Here is a 13717-nt window from a genome sequence, read left to right on the forward strand (position 1 = left end):
ATGCCGTTCGCCAAACGGATTGCGGAGCCGCAGCTTCTGTGCAGGCACCAGATCCCCAACGATGAAGGTCTGCTTTTCGAGGACCTGTGTGCTATCAGTAACGTGGTTCTGTCCCGGACCTTGCGACAGCTGTCCGACCTGGCCCGGCACGCCTGCTCCATATTTCAGGAGCTGGAGAACGACATCATTAGCACCAACCAGCGGGTCTGGGTCCTCCAGAACAAAATAGGCCAGATACAGCAGACTGCCAGTGCCCTAGACCCTAAAAAGGAGGCAGTGCGTAAGTAGACCACCACAAGTGTATGTTCCCCCCTTCCAAAAAAAGAAAGAAAAAAAAGAAGAAGAAAAAGAAACCATGTCATGATTTACACCTGAGCAATGTGTGTTTTTTGTTTCATACATATACATGTGTGCCTTCATGCTTCGAAGGGCGCACGCCTCAAAATTATTTTTACCCAGCTGCACGCACGCCCGCCTCAGTCGCGGCCGCGCTCTCATACCCCCCCCCCCCCCCCCCCTCCCTCATTGAAATGTGTCACACCGTTGCGTTTGCACATTTCACCATCCAGTATCATCTCGATGCATTTTCACAGCGCGGGACGTGTTGACTGCTCATTAATTTAGGCGGTGTTAATTTAGACCAGACCTGGTGTGTGTGTGTGTGTGTGTGCGCGTGTGTGTACGTGTCCGTCGACGACGGTGGGGATAGGGGGCGGGGGGGGGGGGGGGGGGGGGCGACGGTGTGTGTGTGTTCACAGGCGGGCAGCGCGGAGCGGAGGGGCGTGTGTTGCCGCTGCATTGGCTCAGCATCGCAGTCTCGTTACTGCGGGTATAGCTCACACCTGAAGCATGTTAAAGCGGTGTTTTCGGGGGCCAACAAAAAAAGAAAAAGAAAGACCGCCTCGTTAATTCAGGGTGTGAATACGTGAAGCTCAGAGGCGAGGATCTGTTAAACGCTGTGTGTGTGTTGGGGTTTTCAGAGGCGACTCCCCGTGCGCCAAACCCACCCTTTCCACATGCAGCGGCACCAACACAGCATCAATAATGAATCCAGATGCCCATGTTGCACAGTAAACATGAACTGATCATGACTAGGTTCAGGTGTTGACTGAGGACGGATCACTTAAAAAAAAAAGAACACCCCCCAAAAAAACAAGCCTGATTGGCATCAATGGGAGACTGCAATTCAATGAAACAGCACGTTCTGTACAGCATATTATTTATGTCCTCTGCAGTCCTTTCAGTACAAGGCTTTTGAATTTAGACGACCCGTTCGGTGATTTTAGTCCAATTCTGTGCAGTGGGATTCATCGCTGCTGTAGGTTATCATAATCTGGGACAACCAAAGAGCATTTGGGGGCCTAAAGCTACTGTAGGCTCATGAACTCCCTCTTTAGATTAACCCCCCAACCCCCAACCACACACACACAGGAGCATATGTGTCAGCGAGGATGTCTTTATTACATAAAGTAGTCTTATTGCTTGTTGTTTGCTGTGGATCTGGATGAATGAGGCTCTGGTGTAGAGGACTGCATGTGCAGTGTCTTGGATTTAAATTGTGAGAGAAAGATTGTTGTCTAGTTGAAAGGGACAGACATACGCTGAAGTCAGTGTACAGACCAACACTCCCAAAAGTCTCTCCACACAAAGACACAGCGGTGCACTCACATCTCACTATTCTTAACTCCTTAAACCTGCCAGCAAACCCAGAAAACATGTCTGTCGGTTACAATTGTTGTGCTCAGAAAACCCTGACATATTGATTTGTCGTGGACTGTGACATACAAGATAAGTATCACTTGGCGCAAGTTTTTCCAAGAGTTTTGTGAGTCTCAAATTCATTTAAGAGCGAGCCCTTTGCTCTCAACCTGGAAGTTAGGACCCCTATAGGAGCCCAAGAGATAAATCTGGTGTGTTCCACCAGTAGGAAATTAGAAAATACAAAATTCTGATACATACAATTTTATTTTATAATTTTTTCAGAATTTCCTCTAATCTTTGCTTCTTTCTCGTCTCAGTATTACCGCGTCAGGCCTCTAAATATGATTGAAATTCAACAATATGAGAGGTTAAAAACTTTGTGCGATTTTGGGTGGTCCCAGACAAAAGTTGACACCCCTGACAGGGAAATGTGTCCACTAAAAAGGCGATCTTACCATTAGACATTTAAAGCCTTGTTGACAGAAAACCAGACCCCAACACTTGGGCAGTGTCAGAAATTCAGAGTTTGCTGCTACGAACCATGTCTACAAACCCACCAATCAGAAGAAAGCTTAAAATGATGCAGATCACACTGGCGAGCTAGTGAAAGGCTAAACGGATAAAAAAGAAATGACCACAAACTCTCTTCTAAAAACAGGAATTTTATGACACCCTCTGAGTTTTTTTTATATATATATATAGAGAGATGCCGACACTTTATTGTGTTTAAAAAAAAAAAAATGTGTTCGTAACAGTACGATTCACTGTCAACTCCAAAATTGACAGTCTGACACAGATTGTGACTAAGACTTTATTAGCTCCATCTCAGTGTGATGAACACAGTCTGTAGTCTTTTATTAACATGCTGCCGTTGTTTGGATGTGTTTTACAGCGATATCTCGTCCTCACACCATGTAGGATTTTCATTCATCCTTCATCTCTATTTCGGTCTTAGATATTTCATTCAACACACTGTCGAGTAAACAGGGAGAAACAATCTTCGGCTGTCTGTGTGGGACTTCAGCTTGGTTGCGGGGAGAGTTTGAGTCCTCTGTAGACCAATGCTCGTACTTGGATGACAACCAAAGTTTTGCTATTTTTATTCAGCTTTCAAAAGGGCTATTATCTTCCCTCTTACTCTCAAATGGCAGCAATAACCCCGAGGAGATGAATATCTCCGAGTATACACACAGGCTGATATTTAATGTCAGTGGCAACACAGTTTCCTCACTTCATAGTAAAGTGGATCAAGATTTCAAGGCAGCCAATATGTTGCTAACTTGGATTGATCCTGATCATGGCAGTAGGCAGTGCTCAGATGGTGTTGAGACGGTTTGTGTCCGTCAGTCATGCAAAACAATGTGTTGTGTTGGACATTCATCAAAACTCATTCAAACTGTTCTACTCGTCATCTGACAGCAGCAGTGACAACGGTCGGCCATCCATGTATCCAACTGCCAAAAAGTCAACAACTGTCAGCCTGTTTGATGAATTCTTTTAAATATTTCATGCACTTTCATTCCACTATGTCAGCCTTGAATGACACAAATGCTGATGTAAGTCCCAAACTGTACTTCAGCGGTGCAGAGAAAAATATATAATAATCATCTATTTTAGGATACCTGGCAGCAGTTTCTTTTTTTGGTGAACCAAACATGCAGTTGGATCCTGTACTACAAAACGAAATCAAATGAAATGTACTGATATCTGTATGATTTTCCACAGCGGATGATTGTCTTCATTGTTGATTGATTGCCATTAATTATTTGGTGTGTAGGATGTTGGAGGTTAGTGAGGAATGCCGGTTGTGGTTTGTTGTAGTTCGAGTCCATGGTGCTTTCTTTGGGTTTCCAAGATATTCAATTTAATATCATAAAAGTCTTAGAAAACTAGCAAGTTTAAATTGGAGGGCTGAAGCCAAAGATCGAACGATTGGCATTTTTACTTTTATAGATGGCAATGAAAATTAATTGGCATTGGTTTTGTGTTGATCAACTGGTTGACTAAATGTTTCAACAACTTTCTTTAGGACTACATATTGCTGTGCCACCATTACTTTTTCCCTTTACTTTATTTAGTTTTTTAAATGCTACATGATGCTTGTGATGTCATGTAAAGGGAAACAAAAACACAGCAAAATCAAACAAACAAATAAAAAACAGAATCTAATCTAATCCCACACAAACCCATTAAACTGAGACAAGCATTAAAAGGGAGTTAGTTTGAGGCGTTAACCATCCAAGTAGGTTTGAGAATAAAGACGTTTAGGGTTGGATTCAATGACTGAGGTCTCTCACACACCATGCGGATTCAAAACGAACGGAGAATATGTCTAATATATATATATATGGAGAAATACCGGTGGATCATGTATCATGTGAATAATAACTATATAATGGCCAAAGAGAAAGCAGTCAATAATAACTTAATGTATGTGAGGACATACAGTAATTTACTTTGATCCGCTGACCTTTCACACAGCACCAGCATCAGGTCAGAATTTCTGTTTGTCCAATTCTTTGCTTTATTTCAACAACTTTTGACTTTCCCATCAGACTCAGCAGTGCTTAACTAACGCTAATTAGCTAATGTTAGCATGCCATGCTAACATGCTATCTGAGATAGTGAACATACATTTTCAATATAATACCTGCTTAACATCAGTAAATTGATATAATCATTGTGAGCATGTTAGCATGCTGACGTTAGGATTCAGTTTTTCAATCACTGCTGTGTCTAAGTACAGCCTCATAGAGCCAGCATGGCTGTGGACTCTGAATCTGTTTTTTCCTGTCTCCATTGTTTGTCCTTAGCTGGGCTAATGTTGTGTTCAAGTCATATTGTACAGACGGTAAGACCCACCCCTTAACTGTCAAAAAGAAGGACCGAAGTATCAACAAACCTGTAGCAAAATGGCTGCAATCGTCCAAATGATATCGATACAGACACAAGCACAGTCTATTTAGCTGTTTGTGGTTTCACTTGTTAATGAACCACAAACAATATGAACAATACACACGACACACAGGATACAAATAGCAAATTAAGGCATAATCTCCCTTATGCCTGGTTTGACTTTGACTACAAGGCTAGCAATGGTGGTAACCAAGCATTTACATAAAACTCTGTTAACACTCACCGCAGCGGGACAGGTTTGGGTTCAGCAGCAGAATCAGCTCATATCAACTCTCGTGATGCAGAACACACACACACACACACTCATACACGATGAGATTTTAGCAAATATGTTGTGCTGCTCTGGCAACACAGGTTCCTTCTTGGTATGCCATTAAAGCAAATTTGACTTTGAAATTTCAGGGAGTATGGCCTGTGGCAGCAGGGAAACTGGTTTATCTCGCTAGTCTGCACAGTAACAGGAGAGCGAGTGAGGCCTGCTTTAACCTTTCAGCCGAGTCAATCTCTCTCTCCAACATTTTTACTATTTCTTGTAGTACAACCAGCATCAGTTCTGTAGCACGCATCATATTGCTGAAGCAGTTCGCTATGGACAGAAATGAGAAGAGCGATGGGGTAGAGAGAAAGAGAGAGAGAGAGCTAACAGCACAGTGTGTGAGCCTCGGTGAACTCAATGTGTTTTGTTTCTGTCTGTCAGTCCCAGACACACACAAAAACTAAAAAGCAAAAGCAGAAATAGAGGCATATTTTCCAAATGTATATTGTGCAACTGGCCGGCTTAATCTGTTCAGTGTGCGTTTCTGAGTGTAGTTCAGGGATCTGATTCCAACCACACGAGGCAGGTTAGGATACACTCTGTCCAGGCACGTATCATCTGTCTAACACCTAACTACAGACACACACACACACACACACACCTTAGACTAAGAGCATCAATTTAGATGTTTTCCAAATCTAATATATATGAGTATTTATGTGCTCTTGTCTCTCTCACGGCTTCTTCAGTGTCTGTCTCCATCTGTCTTTCCGTCCATCTTTGCTGTGTCCATTCTCCTCCTCCTCTCCATCCATACCTCTTCCCTCACTGCCCTACTTTCCCCATCATCATCAGCATGGAGAGACTTCTGCCTCTTGACAGCATATTTAATGTTTAATGCACTTTGATTTCCACCCAGACACTTACAAGCCGGAGAGGAGAGGAGAGGAGAGGAGAGAGTTTAATAAAGGGTGAGATCGTAGAGAAAGGAAGCCCCTGGTAGTTTAGGACTTCTGATGTGTAAGGAGGAAAATGGAATACAAAATATCAAGAAAGATGTCAGAATCTTGAAGAATATTTAAGAGCAACACCACTCAGAGTTTAGACATGCCCACTTCACATATTGAGAGTGGACAGGCATGCTACTCTGTGAAGTTGCGGTGCATTGAGCTAAATGCTAATGTCGGCATGCTAACATGCTGGTGTTTAAGAGGTAATGTTTCGAGAGAAAATTTAGTTTTCGACAAATTTAAATTTTGATCTGATGGTGGCGCTAGAGATACTACAGGTTACAAACTACAGGAGATGGACAGCCACAGACCACTGATGTATTATAAGAAGTGGATACCGCACTCCCACTAACTTAAATGAGAACGCATCGGCCTAAAGTTTCTCCCCGTTTGCATCCATGTTGTGCGACCCTGCAAATGTGCATTAGTGTTTCTCGTTCCCACTCGGCCCATAGACTTAACATTGGGATGATGTGATGAAAAATACACTGTTTCTAGACCCTGAGAAAGTTTTACAAATAAAATCCTCTCAAGGTTTAGTACAGACATCTCTTCTGTAACGGTGGGCCATGGGGAAGTGCTTCATGTGGTATTTCTTTTGTTGCAATCCTGTGAATGATCACTGGGCCAACTTGGCAGCAAGGCTGAGTGGCAGCGACGTGTAATTATGAATCCCACTGCTTTTCTTGGCAGACCCGCCGTGCGTAGCTAGTTGAGGTTCGACATTGACCTCGTGTGGTGAGGGATTGGCGTTGGTTCTCTCCTAATACATCCATAGACACTCACCCATGGCCCAACAGAGAAAAACATTTTACTCTTTGCCACTTGAACCTTCAGTTCTACCAATTGTAGGCCTAAAACACAAAAAAAGGGTTTTCCCCTTGAGAGCATGATCATTCTGTGCAACTCTAAGGGCAATATGCACATTAGATTTTGAGGTATGAATCGTGTATATTTTGGCCTGAAGGTGAGATTTAAGAAAAATATTCATGGTTTCCTTAGGAAAGGCGTTTTATATCTATGGAGCAAATTTGGGATACGGTGGCCACCATCTAAACGGCAGGGTCGTGTGATGTGCATTTTCAAAACATACTCTTGAAGCTTTCACATTAAGAACCATTAGGCCAAATTTATATCTAAAAGAGCCCATTCATTCATCCGGGCAGTCAGCAAATCAGTGCCACTAGAAGACACTGGTCTGTGTGTGTGCACTGGGTGAGCAGCTTTAACTCAAATGAACAGGCCACTTCATTTAATGTTTTATGTATTCACGGAAGTATCCAAGTGAGAATGGCTCATCCTGCGCTGAGAAAGAACGCGCTCATAGTGTTTAAATGATTGCACTAACACAGCACATTAGTGTTGATCATTGTGTGTACAAGGGAAATCTTGAAAAACAAAAAAATAGGCTGGGACTGACATTTCTTCCGTCAGTGTGTAGATAGTAGGTCGAAACAAAGAAGTAGTTGTAAAGAGGCTCAGGGGGACTTAAAGTCATAGATTATTTCTAAAATGATTACATTTTCATTGCAAAGAAAAGAGTTGAGTTAATCTCACCATCTTTGTTTGCCTTTCTTTTTCCTGTCTTCTGTCTCTTTTTGATGTGTGTAATATGTTTGTGTATGACAGAGTTGGAAATAAAGTAGGAGGTCCACCCAAACTACCACAACTAAATCAAAACATATGGTCGGCATACGTCCACTTATGTTACAGCAGAAACATGTGGGCACGACATGTGGGGAGGTCAGACGAGAGCTGTGTGATGGCCTTGCATGCGCAGGGATGTAAACTTAAGACTGTAACACACTTTGTTATTGTCATGAGCCCGACGACAACAAAGCACCCAGCTGCAGCTCGGCTTCACTTACACACACGGTTTATTTGATTCAGCGCCTCGTAGAGTCTCTTATGTCATGAGAGCAAAAATCACCACGACACATTTTCTCTTCTCGTGGCCCAATTACCTCTTCGCTAATTTTGGCGAAAGCGATTCCACTTCCTCATATGCAGTAACACACACACACCTTCCCACACCAGCAGGTTAACACTTGCATACCACCTCACACAAACATAAACACACTTGCACATGAAAATGCACACACACACAACCCGCTGAACCCTGCAAGCTTCTTCTTTTGGTCTCTTATGTTATCATTTGAAATTCCGCTTTAAGTGCCCAGGTCTCTGTTGCTGTTGCAGCCTCCAATGAAACATGCATGCAGAACCTCTTGGTCTGTACATCACAGCACTCGGCCGGCTGGATGGCTGGCATGCTCGCGTTCTGGTGACGGTTCCTCGTCTGTGCAAACTGGCCTCTGGCTTTTTCATGTAGTTCTGTTGTAGCTGAGCAGTTATGCCAAAAAGTAAACAAGACTTGAAGAAGCTAATTTTTTGGCTCATATCATCAAGGAGAGAATATTGGCTCTATAAAGCTGTAAGCACATGTAAACATTGCTAGTAACAAATATATATATATATATATATGTCTATATAATTCATGTTTTTTTGATTAATGTATTACTATTTATATGTTGATATTGTATCATAATTACCTCTATTCTTAATATATGAAACATTTTTAATTCAGGTCTACTATTGAGTAATAATAGTTATATTTTATTGAAACATTCATGTCCCTTTAAGTCACATTGTCGATTACTTTCAGGTAGTTGCTCGTACAGAGTGGTGCCACGCAGTTTTTGACTGTTTTTGACTTCATTAAACGGCTGCAAATTATAATTTTTTTCCATCAAGTTTATTTTGTATCAGTGTCTACGTGCTTTCATATACATGAGGAGCTGTGTGAAGATATTATAAGAAACACAAGTTAGCTTTACGTTTATACTTTCAGAGTTTTGACTCCAGCAGAGCGATTGGGCTGCTAATGTAAAAATGCTAAACTTGCATATGTTACATATTGTCTGTAACCACCTACGTAATCTTCATTTCACATCAGGGTAGACAGATCGCCCATCCTCCAGCATAAGCTAAAACTGTTTTAGTTAAACAATGTTTAACTGGAGATTTTGTGATTTCGGCACATGAATTTGCTTTAACAAAGCATGTAATTGCGTGGGGCAACAACTCCTTACCATCAAAAGTGCTTGTTTTTGCCATTGACAGATTCAGTTTTTCTTTACCTTTTGCTTTCTGTTCGTTATTGTGTCATGTGACCTGTTGCCGGAACACAAGACAAGATTTGCAATGTTACGCCTGAATATTTAGATAATTTCGACAATGTGCATTTGATGTGAGATTTCAGAACGAGACTCCTCAGAGCGAGACACACAATAACAAACAGACCGGGTCAAGTGAAAGGTAAGGGTCTTTTTTTATAATGTCGTCGGACAGTAATTTGATAGCAGCCCGTCTCGTTTCATACTGGACCAGTTTCAAAAATTGTTGTCCCCACTAGTCACTTTAACACAACAACTACGAAAATAGAGTGGAAAAAAGCAAGTTGAAAAATACTTATAAGTGTGTAATCGAGCACCTGATACCATACAGGGACTTTCAGGGGAACTGAAAACACATACTTTCACATATGTTTTAGATAGTGACGACAAATGTACTTTAAAATGACACAATCAGGTGCTGAATACAAAAAACATGTATATACCACAGATACACTATAAACAGACAAACTTGTTGTGCTACAGTTCTGCTAGTAAAACTTAAGACTGCAGCTCAGTGTCCTGCTTCCTTTTGTGTGTGTCCAATATGTCTGTCCATGCATAAATGCCTCTCCGATGTGTGTGTGTGTGTGTGCACGCACATTTGTGTGTCAGCCTCCTGTGACATGCTGAACTGAACTGTCCTGAACGGCTGTCATCGGTGTCAGGAGACCCCCTCATCATCATCAACATTCCCCCAAAAACCTCTGACAGATGGCTGGGGACCAGAAAAATGCACATACTCAGCAATCTCTCTGGGTCAGTGTTTGTGCGTGTGTGTGTCCGTCAGTGTCTGCGCACCGAGTGGTCATCTCTGTCGTCTCGTGACTCCCAGCGTACAGCAGCGTGTTTAGTGCTGTAATTCCTCGAGCAGCAATGAGTAACTTTTATCCATCTGAGGTCACCGCACCCAGAAGCAAAGAAGCTATCAGACGGAAACAGAAGTAGTTGATTCTTTTAGGAAATGTTTCATCAACAGAGGAAGGAAACATAAAGTACGTACAGTGTATTCATTGAAAATAAGACTTTTAATGGCTGCTTTTAAGTAATAAGGGGGGCGTTAAGTTCCTCTTTAACTCTTAATAAATGAGGATTACAAACCTATTCAGACAGACATTAAATATTCTAAACTTTAATTATAAACAAAGAAACTTTCATTTACTTTACTTCATTTCAATTGAATTAAGAATTTATTTGAAATTAAAAAAAAAAAGACACAACTGTTTTTACTCACAGTACCAGTTTGCTGCAGTTTTAGCTTTGAACCCAAACTCCATACAGCATAAAAAGTGCATCATGTTTGAATAGAGGTTTAGTGACAGTATTTCGGAGGGCCAAGCTGTTCCAGTAGACCGAAACTCACACTTCTTTCTCCCCATCCCTCATCGCCTCGCTCACTCAGTAGTTTCCTCTCAGCATCACAACAAAGTCCCACGCAGAGGCTCTTACAGATGGACGTTTCTGTACTTCACAGGGGTGCTGTTGGCAAAGAGCAGTCATGTTCAAACCAGACACAGATTTCATTTTTAAAAGACCAATGCAGAAGAGACTGAAGACAATAACAATGTGTAGAAAAATGTAGGTAAGTATGAGTGAGCACAAAAGAACATAAGACGGACAGATTTTAAACCACACCATGAACTTCTGATTATCTAAATTTCTTTATGCCAGATAAATTATAATGACATGCAAGTGCAGGATTTGGAGATGGGATTCTGCCTCCCTTAGCTCAGCAGCGCTGTTAACGCTATCCTATAGCTGAAATGACCAGGGCTGTCGGTTGGTGTTGCCTGGTATTAGCAGATGCAAAACTAGGATGGGAAACCAATTATATCAATAATGTTGTGACCATGAGCTTCAGCAGGGTTCAGAATAAGGACAGCAGAGATTATGAGTATCAACTGGGGATTTAGGGGCAAAGCATGGACGGTTGAGATGATTTTTTACCGAAGAGCTTCTGGCTGGACTTAGCAAACCATTAGCATAAGATGGAAACAGATGGAGTCAGAAACAAAGGCTTAGGAGAGGTTCTCTGCTGCTTGTTTTAAGGACTGAGCTGCTCCTAAGGAGTTCCTCCTAAACAGATTGTCTCTGTAAGAACCTTAGCTCGCCGTAAAGAAGATCCAAGCTAATTGGACTACTAGTAAGAAGTCAACTTGCTCACCACACTGTGCAGGCATGTGTGTGTAAGAAAGACAGAGAGTGCGCACTAGGTACAGTTTTACAGTATGTACGTATGTATGTGAACACGAATTGTAGATTAAACAAAGTTCTAAACACACTTCTTTACAAATTAGCAACAAATCTGCTGAAGAAACTTGCTTTTGGTTGAATTCCATGGCTGATAGAGTGTATTAAGGCGAGGTAAGACAGAGAGTGCGAATCCTATAGCTGTGGTCATGTTCAAACCAGACACAGATTTCATTTTTAAAAGACCAATGCAGAAGAGACTGAAGACAATAACAATGTGTAGAAAAATGTAGGTAAGTATGAGTGAGCACAAAAGAACATAAGACGGACAGATTTTAAACCACACCATGAACTTCTGATTATCTAAATTTCTTTATGCCAGATAAATTATAATGACATGCAAGTGCAGGATTTGGAGATGGGATTCTGCCTCCCTTAGCTCAGCAGCGCTGTTAACGCTATCCTATAGCTGAAATGACCAGGGCTGTCGGTTGGTGTTGCCTGGTATTAGCAGATGCAAAACTAGGATGGGAAACCAATTATATCAATAATGTTGTGACCATGAGCTTCAGCAGGGTTCAGAATAAGGACAGCAGAGACTATGAGTATCAACTGGGGATTTAGGGGCAAAGCATGGACGGTTGAGATGATTTTTTACCGAAGAGCTTCTGGCTGGACTTAGCAAACCATTAGCATAAGATGGAAACAGATGGAGTCAGAAACAAAGGCTTAGGAGAGGTTCTCTGCTGCTTGTTTTAAGGACTGAGCTGCTCCTAAGGAGTTCCTCCTAAACAGATTGTCTCTGTAAGAACCTTAGCTCGCCGTAAAGAAGATCCAAGCTAATTGGACTACTAGTAAGAAGTCAACTTGCTCACCACACTGTGCAGGCATGTGTGTGTAAGAAAGACAGAGAGTGCGCACTAGGTACAGTTTTACAGTATGTACGTATGTATGTGAACACGAATTGTAGATTAAACAAAGTTCTAAACACACTTCTTTACAAATTAGCAACAAATCTGCTGAAGAAACTTGCTTTTGGTTGAATTCCATGGCTGATAGAGTGTATTAAGGCGAGGTAAATTAATCCAATTTCACAGCGGGCTGGTGAGAGGTGAGGACAGCCAAGCTTAGGCTGCACTAATTAGACATATATCTGTCACTATCAATTGTATCAGTGGGCCTACAAAAGCCAGCCACTTCTTTCTGCATTACACACAAACACAGGCATTACTTACACACACATATACACACATCAACTCCACCCTTTTCCTTCACAAACAGGCACTCCCTACTACTAAGGCACTGGTATCAGCATATCTATACCTGAGCCACGCAAAGGGTGCACAGTAAGGAGTGACACTATAAACATAATAGTGCAAGTAAGTACTGTGTGTGCTCTGCATGAGTGTTGTATGTACTGTGTCCTGCTTGATGAGTGCGCTAATGTTCCTCTGGATGACAGGCCAGAGATGCATTCACTGAACGCTGCAGGCAACCACAGCTGTTACAGAGGAGAAGAGAGGAGGAGGAGATATAAGTAGGAAAAATGATAGACTGTTGACCTGTGCCAACAAGACAAAGAGTCTACAGACATGCTAGAAGCTCTGTGATGTAGAGGTGATTTAAGCTAAATGCTAGCAGGTATAATGTTCATCATCTCAGTTTAGCATGCTAACATTTGCCAATTAGCATTAAACACAAAGTACCCGCTATGGAAATGGTATTCACTTCCAGCTATTTGATGGCACTAGATGGCTAAAGGTTAAGGAATCACCACAGTTATTACAATTCATCCTGAGTGGAGCATGAATGGCTGAACCAAAATTTTCTGTCATGAAATGTCACCAGAAACCCAAATGTCAACCTGGTGGTGGCATAAGAGGAAAAGTCATGGTGATCACCAAAGCCATTAGGGTTCATCCTCTGGGAACGATGCATGTCTGCACACAATTGTATGGCAATCCATTTAATACTGAGATAGAAAACAAAAACCGAGAGCTCGCCAAGTCATTAGGACACCTTTAACGCCTGTACAAAATTTCACAATAATCCATCCAACAGTTGATCAACTGACAGCTATAAAATGGACAAATTCTCACCTCAATGCATCAAACACTGCAGCTTGGTCAGTGCTCCTAACTATGACGCTCAAACTATGATATTCTATGTACCACTTTAGTGGCAATTTTGGACGTGTTAGGGATGGCGTGTCAATTTACGCTTGTTTCATGCAAAATGTCTAAATAGACTTCTGTCTTCACAGGAAGTTTAGGCAACAGAAACACTTAGGTTTAGGAAAAGAGCGTGGTTGATGTTAACTTGACTGACAAACCACACGTGACAAACGACTGAGGTGAACGTTGTCAAAATGTACTTTTAGTTTTGCATGGGACACAAACAGTGGTCCTGTGGACTTAAGTCCTGTGTTTGTGTGACCCATCCGCCTCCCGCCTGGACTATCTTGCACGATA

At 41.8% G+C, this 13717-nt stretch overlaps 1 protein-coding gene across 1 annotated transcript in view; it reads left to right on the plus strand.

Moving 5' to 3' along the window:
- Nucleotides 1-13717, plus strand: part of nhsb (Nance-Horan syndrome b (congenital cataracts and dental anomalies)) — a gene marked incomplete at both ends in the record, with an annotated part of 47840 nt that continues 34123 nt past the window's right edge. Inside the window, one exon of the mRNA XM_079163094.1 lies at nucleotides 1-280. Coding sequence (XP_079019220.1) covers nucleotides 1-280 — 280 coding nt within the window. The remainder of the gene's footprint in view (nucleotides 281-13717) is intronic.

Source organism: Pholis gunnellus, assembly GCF_910591455.1.
Source record: "Pholis gunnellus genome assembly, chromosome: 1".
Taxonomy (NCBI): domain Eukaryota; kingdom Metazoa; phylum Chordata; class Actinopteri; order Perciformes; family Pholidae; genus Pholis; species Pholis gunnellus.